This window comes from Centroberyx gerrardi, chromosome 6 (assembly GCF_048128805.1).
Source record: "Centroberyx gerrardi isolate f3 chromosome 6, fCenGer3.hap1.cur.20231027, whole genome shotgun sequence".
NCBI classification, from domain to species: Eukaryota; Metazoa; Chordata; class Actinopteri; order Beryciformes; family Berycidae; genus Centroberyx; species Centroberyx gerrardi.
The window spans coordinates 28,685,174-28,707,599 of record NC_136002.1 but is presented as its reverse complement, the minus strand read 5'-3'; the positions used below and the strand labels follow the sequence as shown (position 1 = coordinate 28,707,599).

Sequence of the window (22,426 nt, the reverse complement as noted above, 5' to 3'; positions counted from 1 at the left end):
CTATAAATGACTATCATGAATGTTTTTGTCTAATAAATGATTAACTCATCTGAAAGCAACATCTAGCATAATCTTTGTTTCACAATAAAGACTTGTTCAACTTGTAAATGAATTTCTTGTCTTTAAGTGTTACTTTTGTTTTGTGCCCTGGAAGTTGTTGTGATTCTGATGCTCCAAAGATCCAGTCTCCAATATAAAACCGTAGTGCAAAAACAGACCAACTTCAAATGACTTAAATATGCTTTATTGCAAATACATTACAATTTTTTAACTTAAATTTACAAAACAAGATACATTCAATTAAATTAAAGTTGATCACTGATGAGTCTGCTTGGCTCGAAGCTTCTGTAAGGTTTTCTGCAAAGAGATTGTAGAGATTCTTGTTTATAAACTCAAACTCAACAGAATTGACTTAAAGCATTACAAGGTAATCCACTGTCTCCTTCTCCTTAATAAGAACCGTTTCATTAAAAAAAAAAAAAAACTAACCACAAAAGAACACATTTTCTGACTCCCATTTGCGTGTTTTACCTTGTGGAACTCCTTGGCCTTCAGTCTGTTGTTGGCATTCGCCTCCTGCCTGCTCCTCCTCTCCTTCTGCTGCTTCACCTCCTCCAGCTGCTCATACAACCTGCACAGAGACGTGAGCAACAAACACTGACCGTTACATGGACAGCAATAATCCGACTATTGGTCTTATTCTAAATGAGACAATATTCCAATTAAGCCGTTTACATGGGTTGCTTATAGAACTATTCCAGGTGCAAAGTTTGATTAACAGGACAAAGGAGAATCACTGGAGACACGGACAGTTTAGCGTAGTAAAGCACTTGGACTGCCACTTGTGTCGCAAAGAGCCGCCGTGACTATAAGTTGCTGCACTATGTTTGGAAATGTAAGGTAGTACAGGCAGGACAGTCCGACCACTACACCGTCTTTGGGTAGCAGAAGTGGATTAATGTTCCAGCGGTACCTCTGGGTTCTCTGGTGCATCTCAGAAACGTCCCGCTTCCTCTGCTCAGGTGTACAGATCTTCACCTCGCCCACCTTCTTCAGCCTGGTGTCACTCACTGGAGGGGAAACAGAGGGGAAGACCGGGCTTAAGATGGACTCAGATTGTTGCAGTAGCTGGTTTAATACCTGTAGTCCATCAGCCACAGTGACTGGTGGATTACAGACACTTTTCCAGACCTGAATTTCTTGATTTGAAGATCACTGGTCAAAGTTGCTTTAGTCGCATTTCTGCCAATCACAAAGCTAGACTTTGCTAAGGTGCTTGAGGTATAATAAAATCTTAGAGGATACAACTTCCACACACTTGGATCAAGCAGTTTTCCCCATTTATTGCTGTGCTTTGGTCTGAACCTTCATCATAAAACTTTCTTACTTGTGGTCCTGCATAGCTCAATAGATGAGTATAGTGAAAATGTAGCTGCTCATGGCACTGTAAGGCGCTTTGGATCAAAGTGTCCAACAAACAGCATCTTGTTACGTTACCTGGAGGGGGAAGTTGGGTCTTCTTCTGCTTGGAGCTTCCTGCAGTGACGAAGCGTGCCGTCTCAGGGGTTTGGTCCTCAGCCTGCTCTCCCTTCGTCTTGGTATTAGTCTTCAGCTGAGGTTCTGACTTGGTCTTGGCTTTACAGCTGATGGGCCGAGGTTCCTCAGCTTTAGACCGTCGCTGGCCTTCAGATGGGCCCTGGACCTCGGGTTGGGTCTTGGCTGCAGCTCTCTTGATTTGCTCCACCCTGCGGGACGATCTCTGGAGCAGAGCACTGCGCTTCTGCTGGAAGGCTTCCTGCAGGCCTCCGCTGGGACTCCACGCAAACTCCAGTAGAGTCGCTGGATATAAAAGAGGCCAAGACAGGGAGATCAGATGTGACGAGTTTACAGTGTTCCCCTTGAAAAGTGACATGATCCGTTTGTTTTTTGATAAAGGATTTCAGATTTTGGAGATACAATTCCCATTAATTTTTCATGGGATATTGTAGTTCTCCTGCCAACTGTTCCTGATCACATCACTGGCAAATGAATCACAAGTGAATTTTCCCAAATTAAGCGAACTCACCCATATGGCACTCTAAATCAGCTAAAGAAACATACTCAACCTAACATAACTCATTATTTCTCAATTAAATACAATCAGACTTCAGTGTCAACTGTTGTGATTTTACCTGCAAGTGTTTGGGTGCTCTCCTCTTTTAAAGCTGTAGCAGTTTCCTCCGGTAACAATGTGGACTCCAACTCCTAGAAAACAAGTCATGTGGTCAGTTTGAGAGAAATTCCCATGTCTGTTTTAATTAGCAGTTTCAAATTGGTTTCAGTCTGCATTTTCACTCTGCATTCCACATTATGCACTGTTGTGCATAATGTGGAATGTTATCTCTTTCATTCCTTTGTCTGTATTCACACATTTTGCTGCTGTGCAACTTTTTATGCATTTACCAAGTCTTTGTGCCTGCTCCTTATCAGTTCAATGACATGTCAATGTTCAAGAAATGCCTTTTTGTTTCCCCCTCCCTGTGCGTTTCTCACTATAAAAAAAAAAACCCTAGCTATTCTCATCTGACTTGGAGAACAAAAGAACTTGCCACCAGCTTGTATCTTTCTTCTCTCCGTGCATGTTTAATAAACGTTTTGGAATTATTGATTATTTGTTTTACAAACGTTTACAAAAATGTAGTAAATTCTTCAACAGTCCAAGTTGAAAACACCTATAGGACACTCATTTTGGACAATTCAAACAGGTAGGGTCACTGGATAATCACCTCTGCCTTCTCGCCTTCCTCCCTCGTCTCATCTGGACGTTCCTCTTCCTCTGTGATGGTTTCCTCCTGGTCCTGCAGCGTGGAGTCCGTCAGGCTCAGCAGTGTTATCTCCGACTGCTCCAGGATCCCCTTCTCACCGGCCGCGTCCTGACAGGCAGGAAGAGACGTCAGCTACACAACTCAGCCAATGGCATCACAGCACTCAAACCCTTCTGTTCCAAACCAGACAGAATGGCAGTCCTTGTAATATAGAAATATGTTGATCCACATTTTTCTCTTTCCAAACAAAAAATAAAAACAAAAGAAGTACTTAGCTGCAAGGCAACATACAAGGTAAAAAAAAAAAAAAAGGGAGTAAAACATCTCATGCCCCACAAATGCTGTACTCCTCTTGACCAATCGGTGACATATTTGTCACCTAGATTTCACCTGCAACTGTAGCGCCACCCTTTGGGCAATCAGTATAATTTTGAAAATACCAACACACATTAGTGAGAGGCATTATTTCCCCAAGATTCATCAAAACCTGATCTGTGGCATCTGAGATATTACGCTTGACACACGATTCACTTCTTTGGGACAGTCAGTGTAAATTTGAAGTTGAAACTGCATCACCTTCCCAAGTTTTGACAAAATCAAATTAGCGGTATTTGAAATATTGTGTGTGGCAGACAGAGACCCATCTAGACTCCGCCTGATGTCATCATGGGGGACAAAAAGAGGGGGAGAACATACCATTATTTTATCCCAGACAGGAGAAGCGCTCCTCAGGTTTGCACCCTGCTGAGTGTTTGGCTCTCCAGCTCCCAGGTCGCCGACTGGGACGGAGCGCCCAGGTCGATCCGAAACGCTCTTCTCTTCTGCGTCCCCTCCCTCTGGTGGCGGCAGGTCTAGGGCAGGCGGAGCATCACACAGGGTTAAACCTGATAGGCTGAGAGTTGCTAGTTCCGCCTCCTGGGAAGACACCATGAGGACAGATTCCTGTGGTCGGCACTGGGAGGTGGCGAGCAGGCAGAAGGACTCCTGTAAGACGGAGGCAGCGGCCGGCTCCTCCGCTCTGAAACGCTCCGGCGACGGCTCCGACTCGACCGAAGGTTCGGCGTGCGTTTCAGACTCTTCCTCAGAGTGCGGAGAGAGACTGCGCTCCCCGCTAGGCGACGGGCCGCTTCTCTCAGGAGAGCTAGGCGCTTCCTGTACGGGCAGGTGAAAGGTCATGGAGGCATCGACCGTCACGTTGTGGGTGACTTCAGCCAGGAGAGGGTGGAACGAGTCCGAGGCTGGAAACACTGAGGGGAAGGTGGAAGGCATTAATATGGCGCTAATTTAAAAACCAAACCAGGTATCATTTTCAAAAATAAAATAAATAAATAAATTAAAGATAGATAGTTGATGTTTGCTCACTCATCGCTCCAGTTCAAAAACTATTTACGTGATGTTGAACTTCGATAGCTGGTTGTGTAGCTTCCTGGACATGATACAACACCAAAAGTTCTACCAAAGTTCAACAGCACTCCCAACTGTGTGTTTTTGCTACGTGATGACATCCATAAACTACATTTTTCTTGCTTTGAACTGTAAACTGAAACTACAGATAGGGTTGCTTGACATGAACTTAAAATACTCTAGCACCTTCAGTTCTTGGGTCATTTTTGACTTCACTGTAACTCTTACTGACTCACCTTCACTCCTCTCTGGTCCCGCCTCTGGCAGACTGGAGCTGGTTTGCAGGATCTGGTCCTGTGGATTCAGCCCAGGGACGGAGCCGCTGTGAGACCGGGCTTCAGGAGACGATGCTGGGTCCGACGGCACACCGGCCCGGGCAGAGCCGCCGAGATCCACACTGGTTCTTTCACCTACACACAGCAGACGAGTCGATGACAAAACACACACTCGCACACTTTCTCACAGAGGACCAAAACTCAAGGCTCTTTTAATATTTGAGCGCAATTGGTTTATGGACAATTAGAGCACTTTAGCTAATTGACACACGGAGCTGCTATAAACTGGTAACACAGGGATTGTTGTACGGTCTCAGCTTTTCCCTCCCATTTCAAATCAACTTTTTCATCCCCATAGAGCTAAATGACTTGAGGCCTAATACCAGACACCCAACAGGCACAAAACAAAAGTTACTCCTCCCCTATACTCTTTTACCAGGAAGGCAGGGCAGGAAACTGACTTCCCACCACAGCGGTTGGTTGATCCCAAAGAGTCACCTTCACCATTTTACCTGCTAGCTAGATTTGGAGAATAGGACCTACAAATGATAGTTATTGGTGTTTTCTATCCTTCAGGTGGGTATAAGAGAAGCTACTACTTTATTTTTCTGGGTTTTTTCCCCCCATGCCTATATTTATGCTTTTTCTAAAGAAAACATGCATTTGAAACGTATCATACATGTTGTAAAAGAAATTCTTTGACAATATTTACAAAAAACAAAAGAGAAGCTACTAGGAAGGCAAGAACTTTCCATAGGTCTGAACAAAGCCACACAGCCCTCCTGTACCTGAGCTCCCACTCCTGTGGCCAGCAGACTCGTCCAGCTCCCCCAGCAGCGGTCTCATCCGGCTCTCCTCCTGCGCTTCATCCAGCCAGGCGGACGACGGCTCCGGGTCCATCCGACCGATCAGCCGGCCGGCGTAGAAGTCCTGCCCACCGCTCTGCCAGCGGCCGCTCGACTGGTGCGAGAGGCGGCCGATCATACGACTCAGAGTGGAATCCCATCCGCCTTGATCCGAGCTCAGCGAAACCGACTGACCCGGGAGCTGAGCGATCATGGAGGAATGAGCTGACGGTTGACCGATCAGTTGAGCCACGGCCGAGTCCCTCCTGTCCGGATCGAGGCAGGATGACTCGTCTGCCAGCTGGCCGATCAAAGGTCTGAAAGAGTCCTGCTCTTGGTCCTGAGCCAATGAGGAGACCCGGTCTGAGAAACGCTCCAGGATTTGGTTCACTGTATTGTCCCATTCCTGGAGGGAAAAAAAAAAAAAACATAACTCCCATCAAGTAAAGGCTAGGTGTAATAATGATACATTTTATTTGTAATGCACTTTCCATTACAAGTAAGTCTCAAAGTGCAAGTGAATAAGTGCATGAAAACAGATAAAACAAAACAAAGATCCATTAAATTAATTGGACAATCCGATATTGATTCTTAAAATCCAGAGATCTATCTTTTAATCTATGCTGTTTTTCAGTGGATGTGTGTAGATTTTCACAAAATGTTATTTGCCAATTGTCAATGTTAAACTTTTTAGTAATGCACCATATTATAGAGGGTTCCCTGTGCAGTTCACAGCATTAATTCTCAGAGGATTTCTTTCATATCTAACCAGTACTGGTATTGTAACTGAAGTACTCCTAACTGAATCAATAAGACTCAAAATCGAATGGGGAGATCAGTGCTGATACCCAGCCCTAATAAACAGTACAAATACATAACAATAATAACGTATGGATATAAAGGCAGAAATCACCCACCAGGCCGTGGCTCTGTGCTCCAGTTTCTGTGTCAGAGGGGAGCGGCTGACAGTCTGCAGGTCTCTGCTCCTCGTCTCTCCTCTCTGGGACCCCGCCCCACGACTGCTGGGACGCCGAGCAGCTCGGCTCCTCCAGGTAAGAGCCTTCTCCGTTTGCAGAGGACGCTGGAATTAAGTACCGATTGTATGACATGATACTGTACAGAATAATAAGCTTTATTCATATATAGCACTTTCCAAAAACAGAGTTACAAAGTGCTTTACAACAAGAAAAAGAGTTTAAACAGGACTTAAAAAAAATAGAAAAGAACATCTAAAAAGAAAGAATACAATGAAATGGAGCACAATAAATAATAAAAAGAAATAAAATATTAAAATAGAATAAAATAAGTTGAAATAAACACTAAGGCCGCAGCTGTCAAGTTGATGAAAAGGTCAGCGTGTTCCTCCACCTGTGGTATTCCCAGCTGTGTGGAGGGAGATGTTCAGCTCCCTGGTGTATTTGTCTATGATGCGCTGGATGCTGCTGTCGTGAAACAGAGAGTCTACAGCTGGACTAGGAGGGGCTGCAGCCGACCCGTCTTTACTGCAGGAGCTCTGACTGGATGGAGAGGAGGCGTCTGGTAAACCTGCTGCTCCTCCTCCTGCTCCTCGTTCCACACAGAGCCTGGTGAGGGGAGGGGAGTTATCTACTGGGGAGAGGGGAAGGAGAGAAAACAGATTTAGGCAAATACTGGAGTTAGAAGCATGATTAACATCTTCAAGGTACATAAGCTGTGAGTCCACTTTCTTTTAAGATTGACGGGGCGTCCTGGTGGTAAACCCGATGTGCACATGTTATCCCCCCCCTCTCTCTCTCTCTCTTCATCTTTCCTGTCTATCTCTACTGTATCCATCGCAATAAAAAGGCAAAAAGCCCAAAAAGATTGACATGAAATTTGGGAAGCTCAAGGTGCCGCAAAACAAAATAGACAGACTCAAACCACAGATTCATAATTTGTTAGGTCTGGAGACATTGTTCTGTTCAGAACTGCAACATATTCCATCAGGCCCTACATCAATGCACTGCTCAAATCTGAAAGCGGATTTGAAAAAAATCAGACTATATAAAATGAGACTTTTCCAATGTGATATTTAAGCAGCCAGCCAATTCAAGTCATGTTGGTATGGTGGTTTAGATACTTCACTGTTCCAGCCTGGTTGGGAAGGCAAATTAGTTCAGGTAGTCTGTCAGATGTTTCTTTTATGGTTTCCAATTGCTAGTTTCTGCAGGATCCAATAATTCACAAAAAGCCACACAGTCGAAACAGACACAGTCCCCCCCCCCCCCCCCCCCCCGTTCCTGCTGCCCCTCACCTGTGTGGGAGGAGTTTTGCTCTGGATCGGTGGTGATGTAGCTACCAGTGGAGATGGTGGTGGAGGAGAGGCAGTCAGGATCAGGTGGCCTGTGTGCAGACTGACGCACACACGCACACAAATGTGTTAGGGGGGAAAAAAAAAAAAAACAGGAGGCTCTGGTCATACTTGGGCGCACATAGAAAAAGGGACACACATACTCTGACACTCTTGATCATGCACAGATGGACCGCACACTCACACCAAGACACACTCAAGACGCATGATTTGAAGGCTTAACCGTTTTATTTTCTCAGCTACGTCTGGCTCCTAGCTACATGTCAGATCTTATAACCAGAGTGCAGTTTGAGACTCTCAGGCAAAACCATCCTGAAGTCTAGGCTCAAGACTCAAAACGTGTTCGGTCTCTGCCGTCTGAAACATCTTAGGCTTCAGAACGCCCTGAATGAGAAACATAGGCTAGAAAAATCCATTTCATCTTAAATTTCTTCTTAACACATTTTTACAGACAGACTTTGATTAGGTTTTTACCCATTTTATTATTCTGTTGCCCTGTTCTTCACACTTTGTTTCTTGATGGGTTTTATCATTCCTGTGACACTGTTGCCTTTTGGTAAAACACTTTGTCCATCTGTTTTGAAGTGCTATATAAAGTTTATTTGAATTATTACATGCACATGCACACAAACACACTGAGCTCAGTTCAAGTGTAGAAACCATCATGAAATGTATTCAAGTAAACACACTTCAGGTACAGTAAGTTTACATCATCGCTCAGTGCACAGACAGACAGCCATCTCCATTTACACCAAGATACACACTCAGACCTACACAACACAGACACACACGTGCACACACAAAGACACACAAAAATAAAAAAAAGCTTCTCAAGCATAATCATGGGGATGTGAGGCAGATGGTGCCCAAACCCTCAGATTTGGCTAATTTTCATCATTGATCCACAACATAGTGAACCTCAGAGGGAAAAAAATAAAAACAGTAAACTGAAGGCCAATGTCACCCGTCTATTTCTTAACATATTTTGGAGACGCCCATCAACACTGGACGCCTGTGTGAAATGCTATCATGCCAACCACCCAGTCATTAAAAATTAGTGATTGTGAACGATTATTTTTCCTCATCAACTGTTAGCTACAAAGTTGCCAAGTTGCAATATGAAAACAAAGATGGGAGAAACTTTTGTCTCCTCTGGAGCTACACGCTCTTTCATTGTGTATCGTCTAACATCCTTTCTTTCCTCATAACTCTCCCCATCAAACCTCTGCTGCAAAAAACCTATGAGAAGGTAGAGGAGTTGTTCCAAGGGAAGGAAACACAGCCAGACTATCAGTTTTGTTAGTCTTCAGTTGGTCTTCTTACCTCTGTGGGGGATCTGCAGCCGGCGACGGCGGGACCGGAGTAGTCGTCTCCTCTCCCAGAGTCAGAGGAGGGAGGAGAGAGAATCCGCAGGACTGAGTCTGGAACATAATGTTTTGAGTGGAAATTTGCTTGGTTAAGATTAAATAGCTTTTCTCTGTTTTATATCATTATAAAATGAATACTGCTGTTCATTCATTTTGGACTCTGGGAACTTGATGGGGGTTTGTCATTATTTTTCACATTTTATAGACTATATGATTAATCAAAAAAATTATTGTTAGTTGCAGCCCTACTGTGGACAGCAGAATATACACGTCACACTACATTTATGCTCCTCTACCCTCATCACATTTCAGTATACTGTATTCTGATCATTTTCATCGTTTCATGTTATCGTTTTCCTCCCCCCGTTTGTGTTCTTCATCACATCCCTCCTCCCTCTACACACCAGGCTCTGAGGATTCTGGGGAGCTTCCTGCCCCCGTCAGCAGTCTCTCTCTCCAGGACGGGTCGCTGGATCGTCCCGAGCCGGTCGCTCCGCCAGCAGACCGCTGCCCTCCACTGGACAGAGAGGGGGAGTGCAGGAGCCTGTCAGACACCACAGAGGACTCCGACTCCTCCTGTGGATCCCAGGCTGCAGCGTGTGGCAGCAGCTTCACACTCTCCTCCGGGCCTGCAGACAGAGAACATACAGAATTACACTGACAGATTTGCCTCCATATGAAGCTGTAGTTGTAGTTTTGGAATCTGGTTAAAAAAAAAAAATAAATAAAAAAGGTAAGAATGGCATGTGCACTTGAAGTTAAAATCATATAAAACTTTAAAATAAGTCTCTAAACTGCATTCAAATTTCATACAAATGGCCTGTACACAGCATCTATATTATACATCGAATGCTATAAACACAATACAACAAGCAGTTTCGGCTGAGCAATCTGATTGTAAAGAAAATTGTTTCTTTTAATTGTTGCTTCTTTTAATTTTGTGCTTTATTTATCCCACCAAATGTTTTCGGCTACATGGCCTTCATCATAAAAGCACAAAACTAAAAAAGAAAAAGAGAAGATTGTGAAACTTGAACAATTTTCTTTATGAGTGGAAGTATTACCAAACAAAAGCCTCATGTCTGCACCTCGCTGGGTGTGCCTTCCTTCTACTCAAGCAATCTGATTGGTCAAAGACGCATTCCAACCAGGCTGATAATCATAATTGTGTACAGCTATCTATGAATTATAAAAAATGAAATGCACTGCCAACTTAACTCTTTGTTTGGAGCCAGCTGGTTATCAATCTCTCAGCTGTGTCTTATATTTAACTGCATCACCAAAGCGCACACACACACAGTAAATAATGGTGTTTATTTTCCATTTCTTCCTGACCTGTGACCAGACTGGCGTTGACTGGCGTCTCCACCTCCTGGATGGCGCTGAGCTCGTGTTGTTCGCTCATCATCTCCATGACGCCCAGCCTGACCCGGCTCACCGGGGGCTTCGGCGCCCGAGGAGGGAGGTGGAGGCCTGGGGGGAGGAGGGGCGGAGGGGCGGGACCAGCTGGAGCATCACTCTGGTGGGCGGGGGGATCTGAAGAACAAATCATTTACTGTATGATTTCAATGAAATACACTACCAATCAAAAGTTTGGACCCACCTGATTGAATGTACTGATTTTTCATTCTCTTAAAGCAATTTTGATCTAAAGGCTTACGCTTAAATGTGTTTCTTAGACAAATATAATAAATAGTGAAGTTGATCCTATGTATGAATTTCTTTCCAAAGCCTTTACCTTTCCATCAAGGCAAAGGGCGGCTACTTTAAAGAATCTAAAATATAAGAGTTCTGATTTGTTTAACACTTTTTTTGGTCACTGCATAATTCCATTTGTGTCATTTCATAGTTTTGATGTCTTTACTGTTCTGAAATGTGAAAGATAATAAACATACATAATATTATCGTTCATCATCTTTTTTTGACAATTCTGCTGTCTAAACTGATAACAAGCACATTTTATTTAAAAGCTGTGACAAAATGAGGTAGGGTTGGAATATTATTTGAAAATTTCAGTTTTGTTTCACATCGCACCTAATATCACACCTGATATTGAGTTCAACCATATCACCCAGACCTATTTATTGTAGAAGTAGAATAAGAGACCAGTAAAACTAGCAGGAAAAAAATAAAAAAATAATATGGAAAACAGTAGTCTTCCCATTAGAATTAAATTATCACAAAATATGGAAAAAAAATGTTTGAAATCCAATGTCATCAGTAACCGGTCTTACCACTGGTGGACGGCTCTTGGTGTGCGGTGCCGTCTTGGTCCTGATGTTCCTCTAGGTGTGATAAAGTTCCTCCGTTAGACTCCTCTATGGCCCTCAGCAGGGAGGCCAGCAGTTGGAGGCGAGTCTCACCAATGTCCTCCGAAACCAACACTTCACTGTCGGCCTCTGCAGCAGGCTGTGGAGAACAAAGCACAAAGAGACACTGAAAAAAGTTGTTTGATATTTTATTGATTCCCCCGAAGGAAAGGTCTCTTTTCACTTGTTTCAGAGTGCAGCTATTGTAGAACAGCGCTCCTGGAGCCGGTGGAGATTCGGTGTCTTGCTCAATGACACTTCAGCAGGGTGGATGATTGCCGTCAAGGAGGCTTGAACCCTCCTTCTGGTTGAAGGACAAATTTTTTGCCTATTTACAATTACTGGTAATGTTCACTGTCCACTGTTCAAACGGAAAGGTTTAAACAAAGAAAGCGATTCACTTACCCACAATTTAATTTTTATATATTGTCAGAATCTGCTTTGTTTGCGTTTGTTCATGTGCTAGAAGTGTGATTTTGAGACCCGTTTCGCCATATAATAGCAGTGAATGAAAAACAAAAACAAAAATCTCCAATCTCCTCTACTGGAGCAACAGATAAGATAAGAGTCACTGATTTTGGGGTTATATCATGTCCAGCAAGCTACACAACCAAAGATACTGCCCAAGTTCAACATCACTTGAAAAAGTTTGTCAAAAGTTAAGTTATTGTCCCGTCACTCACTTGTGCATCAGCGCTGATCAGAGCCTGCAGCGCCTCCCTCTGCCTCCTCATCTGGTCCCTCTCCTCCTCCTGTCTCAGCTTCTCCTCCTGTCTCCACCTCTCCTCCTCCTCCCATCTCTGCCTCTCCTCCTCCTCCCATCTCTGCCTCTCCTCCTGTCTCCACCTCTCCTCCTCCTGTCTCCGCCTTCTCTCCTCCTCCCGTCTCCGTCTCTCCTCCTCCCGTCTCCGCCTCTCCTCTTCTTGCTGCTGTTCCATCTCCTCCCTCTGTTGCAGCACCCGCCTCTGGACCTCCTGCAGCTCTCGCCTCTGCCTCTCCATGTCCAGCGCCCCCGACTGGGAGGACTCATGCAGGAAAGTCCCAGGCTTCAGCGAGGCCTGGCCCGGGAGCAGAGGTGGTCCATCTGTGATGTTTGGGCTCATGGCTTGGATGGAGTCAGCGCCTGGCTGGAGTGGGACGTTAGCGGGTGGGTGGAGGGTTGTGAACGGTCTGTGGGTCGGTGGGTCCGAGGTGAGAGAGGAGGGTCTCAGTCTCTCAGGAAGATGCTCCGTCACTCTCTCCATCACGTCATCAGTCAGCCGGACAGGGACACCTGCTCTCTGGTCCCTGGTTCTGTCTGAAGATTCAAGTTGAACCGGCAGCGACGTGGAGTAAACACCCAAACCAGGGAGAGGGAGAGGTGGAGCCAAAATAGGTGCGTCTCTTATAGGGATTTCCACTGGGGCTCGGGGTTTAGCATGAGTGCCAGGGATATTATATGCTGACGCTGCAGAGCCAGTGGGGAGCTGCAGAGGAGGCGATATGGGTGCAGCACCCTCAGTACGGTGCAGAGGAGGGTGAAGGAGACCTGCAGGCACAGCAGGGGGAAGCATCGATGTGGCAGTCATGTTGTAACGGATTCGAAGAGCGCGCTGGTATTCCTCCAGGCGCTGGCGGGCCACTTCCACCGACCTCTTGTGGAGCCTAATATAAAAACATGTGGTCAGCGGAATCCAACAGTTAAATTGATAGTTAAACAAATGTTCAGTTCTACACTAAAGCACTAGTCAAGGGATCATGGTTTACTCCAAGTATTGCCATAATGGTAATGTCCGTTATAAGTTGGAAAAGCAAATAAACTTCTATGCGCATTCTAACTGGAATTCAGGCATAAGCAAATGATTGCCGATGTCAGATTACTGATTAGAAATTTAGTAAATAGTTAGGATTTCTTAAGTGAAGTTGAGATGGGACATGAGAGATAAGATAGGATACGACCATGAGTTTAGCAAAATAAGATTATCCCCATCTTTGACATCTAGGATTGGATAGGACAAACGCAAGGAATTTTATTCTGTAATGCGGCCTCTGCATGATAAATCCAGTACAGATGGCAGCTTGTAACCCACCTGTTTTGTTCCAGCAGCCGCTGCTGGTATTCTCTAATCCGTCTGGTATCTTCACCTGCAGGAAACACCGGCTGCAGAGAGTCAAAAGTTAAGTTTGAGGTAACCATGACAACACTAACTGAAATAAGTTTAGTACACTGAGCACACATAAAAATAGGTTATCTTGTCAGTCAACATTGGGCTTTCACAGGAATACTGCACAAAATTTGATATTGACAACAAAAACACCATCAGCTATTTCAGATGTGAATTTTCCTCATCAATTCTTGGCAGTGAACCCCAAAATCACTTACGCCCCAATTAGCTAGAAGAGCTAGAGAGAGTTAGAGAGTTAAATCAATGTTTTACAGAAGTGGCTTTTAATCTTTTACTAACAAATTTGGGGGAAAAAAACAGTGTCCTCTGCTTTTCCTGATGTTTGTCCTGTATCATTCTGCTCTATGGTTGATTGTTGATCTGTTAGATCTAGTTAAGCTCATTCTCTGTGAAGTCCTTTTGAGACATGTATGTGATAAAGGGCTATAGAATAAAACTTGAGGAGTTTTGAGTCTGAGGCCCTACCTCAGTGTCTAGACCAGGGGTGGCAGAGGCGACTTCCTGGTCGTGGACTGGGACCTCTGGTTGGCGGACAGGGACTTCCTGGGTCACAGCGGCCGTCAGGGTCTCTCTCTCCTGCTGGGCCTCCAGCAGCATCTGCTCCAGCCGGGCCTTCTGCTCCTCCAACTCCTGGAGCAAAGCAATCTGCTGCTGCTTTTCCCTCTCAAGCTCCTCTTCCTGAACAAGAAGACAATACAGGTAAACAGTCAATAGCTGCAAAGCTGCAAAGCCAAACTCTTCACACTTCATACTCTAACCCTTATAAACCCAACTTTCAGCTTAGCCTCACGGTAGACCTTATACCCAAGCTTAAATGATGATGACTGTCTGACATCAGCTCCAGTTCCTGCAGCTACTTCTCGATCTGCACCTCCTCTTCCTATATGCAACAAAAGTGCCTGTGTCACTTTGCTAAATGCAAATACATTTGGAGACACTGTCACTGTTGGAGATATTGTGCTGCTGGCCATTCCTTCTACACTGTCAGACTTTAAAATACATTGTGAGAAAAAACACAAATATTTGTAAAAAAGAGCAAGTTAAAACAAAGAATGACTGGTAAGCATTATGCAAAAACAAATCATCCCCCGTGCCTGTAGTTACTCCTGGTGCACATGGCAGGTGAACTGTCCTCCTCAGCAGCTTCTTCAAAACTTTGCCCATCTGGCTCAACTCTGCTTGGCACTGGCAGATGATGCCTCAGCTTCTCTTTCTCTTGTACTAAAATTATTTTAAAACCTTCACAACCCGTTGGCCCCCAAAATGGGTGTCTGGCCATGGTCTGTGCAGTAAAAGATTTGTTTTATTCCACAAAAAATCTGTTTGTGCAAACTGAGCAAGGTGAAACAAACTGGAATTCCCAAATTAACATACTACTGTTTGCCCACAAAAAAGTATCAACCTGCCCGTACACACGCCTGCTTTATACAGCAGCTGGACCAATCAACTAATGAGTGACACCTGCATCCATTAACTCTGACCAATCACAAAGAACAAATGAAGTGCATGGGATAACATGGAACCAAGCTCTGAAGGTTTAGATCCTTGAAAATGAGAAGCGCTGGATTAATACAGAATAAGTGGAGATGTCTAAATGCACAAATCCAACAAGTCAAAATTTTTTTTCAATAATTTGCAATAAAAGAAAGAGATATATTCATTTAAGAAGCTTTGACTTTCTAGCAACTTTCTGCCACTTGCAGATTTTTTTTTTATTCATTCTCCAGTGCAAATACAAGCCAGAACTGATATTTTTTCTGTGCCTGTCACAAAAAAGGAACAGTCTCGTGAACAGGAATCGGCACGTACCCTTTTCTTTCGCTCTTCCTCAAACTCTTGGATCCTGTTGGCGAGTACATCAGGGAGAAGCAGAGTACCTGCCACGATGCTTTCCTCCGTCGTCTCCAAGGCTGATTGGGTTTCAACAAAAGAAAAACACATGTTCATTATCTCAAAGCAAACAAAAATGGGAACCTCCTTAACCAGGGATGTAATCAGGAACACAAAACAGGAAATAGTATTCTCCCATAATATCTCAGATGCCGCTGGTCAGACTTTGAGGAAGCATGATGCATCTCACCGCTGCGTTTCGGCATTTTCAAACACTAATTGGTTGTTTACGATTACAGGTCAAAACGTTGACATATTGGTTACTGATCGGCCCAGACAGGGACTGCATCACTCGTGCGGGACGACGTGTTTACTGTTGCCTTGTTGGATCATAGCACTGCTACTGACAGTAACTGACTCGCCTGGTGGTGACCGGGGCTCAGGGAGCGCGGTGGGGAGCGGTGCGTCTCTCTCCTCGCTGGTCAGAGAGCCGGTGTCGATGGTCGTTTCTCGCTCTGGGATCTGATCGGCGGCGGCTGGCGGGGGATCGGCGGTCGGGGGATCGGCTGCAGGGACGCGGCCGCTGTGGAGACTCCGCTGGTCCCTCTGGCTCCTGATGCGGTCCAGGAGTTTCCTCAGCGCCCGTCTGGGAGCCGGTCTGGACGGCTCTGCTGCAACAAGAGAACAAATATTCAGTGCAGCTCTTGCTGGAGACTGGACCTGTGCCGATATGAAAGTTTCATAGTACGATTAGCATGGCCAAAATTATCTCGATATACAACATTATCTTGATAATTATTAATAAGATGAAAACCTTAGGAGGAGGATTTGACGGAGATGGTGATGCTAATTTATTGCTTGGGGCGGTGTCACAATCGTTATTGCTTTTTTAACGCAATATATAGCAATACCGGTTATTGTCCCATCCCTACTCAGGACAGACCAGTTTCAAAACAATTACGCCAAAATTACTCCAAAAGACAGTCATCCTGTTTTTCCTCGACTAAAGAAATTTAAAGTCGACTAATAGTCATAGGATTTTATCTGCAACATGGTTTCTCTACACTATTATCCTTCTCCAGTTAAATAAAATGATGCAGTTTGAGCTTTATCAAAGTAGACCGAGACCTACATGCTCATATTGTTCTAATGCCAGAAATGTAAGTATCATTTCCAGGAACTAACTTATAGAAAATGTTTGATACAATCTTTAACAGAACTGATAGATTAGAAGTGTTTTTTTTCCCTGAGGTTCCTCCGTTTACCTCGTGCAGACGTTTCCTGCTCTGCGTCTCGGTGTGTGTGTTCTGCTGCCGGTGTGACGTCGTCGTCCAGCGTGACGTCCAGCTCTTGGTCCTGGCTGCCGGTGGACGGGGCCGGCAGGGGCTCCGGCACCAGCTGGAGCACCAGGTCACCTTTGACCCCTGGGACGAGACAGAGATGAGGGTTTGAGAAGAACCGTTCACTCTCATGCATGCTTGATATATCTGCAAGGTCAAACCACATGCAGCCTACGTGTGGCTGATAGTATGCAGAGGGAAAAGAGTATACAACAGGAGACTATCAACATATTAGAGCTGAATTGAGCTAATGGGAAAAACAAAATGAAATCACAATATGAATTTCTGCAATTTCCAAATCGCAGAGGCTGCAATTAATTGCTAAAGGGAGAGTTTCGTCCAAAATGGATTTCATAACAAGGTGTTTTAGAGCTGCAGTTAGACTCAAACTCAGTAAATCCTGCACACTGACATCTATGTTTTTTTTAACAAAATCTCTTTTCTTTAAACACTTTTAAAGTTCTAAAAAATGTATGACAAGAAAAACATGATATGAATGGTTTAGATCGCAATTGCAATATTCTGGATTTTCTGTCAATATCTTTCAGCCCTACAAAATATTGAGCTCAATTCATAAAGTACTATTAATATTTGCAGTCAAGTGAGTGTCCTGCAATTGTTTGTTTTCTGGGTATTCTACTGGTATCAAACATACAAAATGTTGTGAAGGGCAGCTGGCTGGCATATTAACGAAAATCTTTGATGTGAAATGTCTTTGTCAGGGTTTTACAGTGCTACTGTTTTAGTAGCATTATCCTCGCAGAAATAAAGTCATGCTACCTAAAAAACTGAAAAAGGACTACACATTCAAAGTAAGAACAGGCATTTTAAGCTATCATGACCATTTCTTTCCTTTGCTACTAATTTTTTTCTACTTTCTACTTAAAGAGCACATTTGCTTTATTTGCAAATAAATTAACTGGATCTGCTAAGATTTCTATAAATAGTAAAGCAAACTGAAACTACTGCCCTCAAAAGTCACAAACTACATGGAGGGGATATGCCCATGGTTTCAAAATAGTGATTTTTATCATAATAATAACAGTATCCAAATAAGAAGTTTTAGTGCTACAACCTTACATAATCAAACCGCCCCCCCAACCACTGCTGCTATAAAGCAAAAAATCCTTACTCCTCTCTCCAGTGTACATGTCCTCGAAGGCGAACTCCATCTCCCTCTGGCAGTCGTCCCTCATTTCCTGTCTCTTGTAGAGAGGCTGGAAGATCTGAGGAGGCATCTGGGGGACCTGCTGTCTCCTCCTCAGCAGGTCTGTCTGCTGCATGTGCTCCAGTTCCACCAGGAGACGCTCACGGTCCTGAGGGAGACCAGACCGGGGACAAAGGGTGTTTTTAAAGTCTTTGCTTTTCTGCCTGGAGCATTGGAAGGATGGAGTTTACCGCACCAGGATAATTCGGATAGTGTGAAGTAAGTTGTCGATCACAGAAAAGTGTTTGAAAGTCAATTTAGTATACTTTTCTGTCTATAATTTTTGGGTGCTCATTGTTATTTTCCTGTGTGACAGACTCCACCCATCTGGTGTTCCACGCAGTTTAAAACCAATGCTAATTATTATTTGGAACTGCTACTTAACCCAGTTCTGAAAAGGACATTATACTGTTAGCTTTCACATAACTGTATATATCTCATAGTTAAAAGGCACTTCACTTATTAGCCTACTTGAGAAATATTAGTAGTGAAAGTACAATTTTGTTACGTTCACTAATGAGTCAACATACTATCAGGGACTATTTTCCCCGTTTCCATAAGAAGTGATGGTGGTGGTTGATTGGAGACTGTTTACAGCTAAAAATCACTGCACAGCGGATGAATATGTGTTAATGATGATGATGTATTGGGTTAATGATAGGGCTGGGCGATATGGTCGAAATCAACATCACAATCATCAAAAGGATTTTTTTTAGATCGATCTATATCACAATATGGCTCACGTATGCAAAATCACGTCAAATAATATAATGAATGTTCATCCCATTGAACCGAACGTTAATGTTACGTGTGATGTCAAACGAAACTGACATTTTCAAATAATATTCCTAAAAATATTTAGTGAGTTTTTAAATCAAATTTGCTTTGTATCATCAGTGCAGAATTATGTCACAATATCCCAAAATCAACATATCATCACTATATGATTCCACTGAAAGACGATAAACGAGTGTTGAGTTCTCGTCCAGCCCTGTGTTCTCATTACTTACAGCTTGACCAACAGGCCAATCCCCTAAAAACGTGTTCCTTTAAGTCAGCATGAGCATTGCATGTAGGGATGCACCGATGCCACTTTTTCAATGCCGATACCGATTACGAGTATGAAAGTTTAAGTATCGGTCGACTGAGTACCGATCCGATCCATTACTTTTACTGAACAGCGCAGGCTTACTTCCTTAGTTTGGGGTCAATGGACAAAATTATTGAGATAAAATCCTTGTTTTTCCCACTGTTTGAGAAATACAGGCTTCTATGTGCCACAAATGCATAAAATCAAGACAGTTTGCTTTTATTTCTTACATGTTACTCATGGCTTTCGGTATCAGATTTTAGTCTTGGGTAAAATCTCCGATACCGATATTCCATTTTAGCCTGGTATCGGCACCGATACCGATACCAGTATCGGTATCGGTGCATCCCTAATTGCATGTCAGTGCCGTACCTGCATGAGCTGCTCTCTCCTCAGAGCGTGTTTCCCTCTGAGCCGAGCCTTCTCCAGCTGCTCCTCCCTCTCCCGCTCCGCCTCCCTCCCCAGCTCCTGCAGCCTCCGAACCTCCTGCTCTGCTCCCTCACGGGCGTCAGGCTGCGGACACGTCAACAGTTTAAAAAAAGTTTATCACTTACTGGACAATTCACACACACACAGACAAACGACGACAGTCACTGCAGGGCTTACCTGTGTTGTGTCCGCCTCTCTGTCCACTGTGGCCTCGGGCATGTGGTAGTGCGTCGCAGCGAAGGCGTTCACATCAAATTTCTTCACTACATGTCGTTTCTTGGACTCGATGTTCTGCTTGAACGACAAAAAACAACGTTACCTTGATTCCACCTAAACACAACTTACCAAACTGCCTGGATTTGAAAGCTCATGTTTTATTTTGCAAACAGGATCCAATCTGGCCAAACTGATGCTCCCTGTGCATGGACAACAATATACATAAAGAAGAATCCTATTTGTTTTCAGGGAGTGAAGTTTGATGTGAGCGGTTCAGTTGGTAAACAATTCAGAAACAACCATCGCAGCACCTCTGGAGAATGGTGACACGTTTGCACTCATGTCCAACAACTATGGATGGGACGATACATCAAAATTCAATATATCACAATACAAAAATGTAACAATACGTATCGTGGGGCAGAAAAATTAATCATGATATCAGCTCCATGTTATTCTGCTGTAGTAATCACAAATGAGACGCTTGACCATCACAGTTTCACAAGCTCTCCATCCAAATTATATTATTGTCACTTTGTAATGACATTTTTAAATTGTTGTTTACATTCTAGCAAGCTAATGTCATCACTAGAAAGATCTGTATCTCAGAAATAAACAGAATTCTGCACAGTCAGACTTTGTTGTCACTGAACTTTTATTTATTACATTGTTTCGTGGTTGTATTGAATCCTGAACCCCATGTCGCGTATCGAACCGTATTGTGAGATAAGCAGATCGTCAACAACTCTTTCACAGATGCCATGTTTGGCTCGACACAACTAGTGTTTATTGAAGCTGCCACAGCCAAAGGTTTTGAACTTTATGCCTTCACTAACTGAACATTCTCTGAAACTTATAAGATTATACTTTTCCTGGTACATGATATTTTGGCTTGGCCAGATTGAATCTTGCTGTAACTTGGAATCTGAGCATGCAAATCCAGGTGGCTTGCCAGGTTAACTCAGAATGAGAAAACAAGGCCTTTAATATTACTGGATGCTAGTTCATATAACATTTAATCTCCTTTTAAAATGAGAAACTGTCAAATCACCTCAATGGGGTTTGGGGGAGGAGGTGGGAGGCTGGCCACTTTTGCCGATCTTTCCTTTTCTGCCTGTAGTGCCTTCTTCCTGGCCTTGATGGAACTAAATGAAAAAAAGTAAAAGAATAGACATGATGCTCATTTCACTCAAGATGAAATTAAAAACATGTAATACATCTATCCAGCGAATGCATGCGATGCTGCTCACCGGTTTTGTTCCTCATGGTCTTTCTGCCTCTGTGATTTGAGCTCCTTCAGAGCTTCTCGGTAACGCTCCTCTGCCTTGGCGTGATTCTCCTCCTCTCTCTGAGCTATAGCCTCCCAGTCGGGTTCCTTGTGCAAAGAAAGTAAAAAAAAAATAGCAAATACAAAGTCAAGTTACAATGCCGGTTACCTGGGCGTTGTATTCATCATCATGGTGCACAAATTCTGCATCTTTCCTCCATTAAGATTGCCCTCAAGTGGTATTTTGGCATCAGCAGTGCTCATTGATTTGGCCTTGGATCATCTAATTTTAAGCATTACAGGACAGCTTCATTAACAGTGTCACTGTCTGGCCAAGTGCTGAAAAACAGTAAATCCAAGTAGTTCGCACATCCAAATCCGTCAAGACGTTTTTTTAATCCAGTTTCTAGCAAGCCAATGCCATTGCTAGAAAGATTTTTGTCTCAGAATTAAACAGAAATCTGCACAGTCATCCTTTGTCATTTAACTTTTATTTATTACATATTATCGTGGTTGTATCGAATCTTGAACCCCGTATCGGGTATCGAATCGTATCGTGAGATAAGCAAATCATCCCATCCCTAGAATCACACAAACTACAAATGGACAAACCAGGTAGCCACAACGACATAATGTAAAACATAATCAAGAAGTTTTTGACTGCCAAGAAGGGGGCCGCCTCCCTAGTTCTGACACTTACGTTTTCTTTTGCGCTCCTGTGTCCCTGTCCGAGGAGCTGCAGACTCTCCTGGTACAAGCTCTGCAGTGTGAGGAGTTTGTCCCTCTGCTGTCTCTCCCAGTCTTCCCGCAGCTGCTCCTCCAGGCTCTGCAGCTCGCTCTGCCGCCTCCGCTGCACCTCCCTGCGGATCTGCAGCGAGATGTTCCGCTCCTGCTCCCGCACCTGTCCCGACAGCCAACCAGCACAACAGTCAGTGTCAGTCGGGTGCCAAATGCAAAAAGCGGATTTGAAATATCAGCTTAGTTAAATATAGACGGATGTTGTAAGCCAATTAAAAATCACGCACACTGAAACTTTCAGATAGATATCACAAGACACCGTTGGAAAAAAGCCGCTCCATCATCGCATGGCATTACCTGCTGTATTCGCAGCTTTCTCCTCCTCTCATGTTCCTCTCGAATCAGCTGAGCCTCTTCGTTAGGACTCAGTCTTATTCTGACTACTTTTCTCTTCATTTTGAAATACCCTGGCGAACATTTCGCAAAAAACAAAGAGCAAGCAGCGACTCACGAACAGTTAGCTTCGCTGGTTAGCTTCACTGTCGTCGTGCGCATGCAACGAAATGCAATGCTTGCGCATTTAAACGGCGTACGTAGACATTTTCATTAGACATCTCAAAACGTGAAACAAAAACACATTAACGAAAGACCAGAGAAAGTGTCTAGGTAAGGCTTAACCATTAAAGTTTTGTTTATCATCCGAAACCCATGCCAACAAGTGTACGTTTTTGTCGTTTTTGACGTCACGTCCGGTAGTTTAAACTGCCCGCCTGACCCGTTCCTGGTTCCTCCTGCCTGCCTAGTGGAGGAT

General features: G+C 43.9%; 1 protein-coding gene across 1 annotated transcript; it reads right to left on the bottom strand.

Moving 5' to 3' along the window:
* Positions 1-222: 222 nt before the first annotated feature.
* cep295 (centrosomal protein 295) lies at positions 223-22,225 on the bottom strand. The gene is made up of 29 exons (XM_078283947.1): positions 21,973-22,225; positions 21,578-21,778; positions 20,861-20,985; positions 20,662-20,755; positions 19,572-19,688; positions 19,338-19,478; positions 17,801-17,984; positions 16,594-16,752; positions 15,751-15,999; positions 15,308-15,408; positions 13,964-14,176; positions 13,403-13,473; positions 12,017-12,977; positions 11,259-11,433; positions 10,360-10,560; positions 9,429-9,653; positions 8,981-9,078; positions 7,601-7,700; positions 6,697-6,936; positions 6,246-6,409; positions 5,272-5,734; positions 4,445-4,618; positions 3,501-4,051; positions 2,766-2,912; positions 2,172-2,244; positions 1,498-1,839; positions 974-1,070; positions 532-631; positions 223-357 (listed from the first exon to the last, which is right to left on the bottom strand). Exons 1-29 carry the CDS (start codon positions 22,069-22,071, stop codon positions 316-318), a joined length of 5,907 nt encoding a protein of 1,968 aa, XP_078140073.1. The 5' UTR covers positions 22,072-22,225; the 3' UTR covers positions 223-315.
* Between the last annotated feature and the right edge of the window lie 201 nt (positions 22,226-22,426).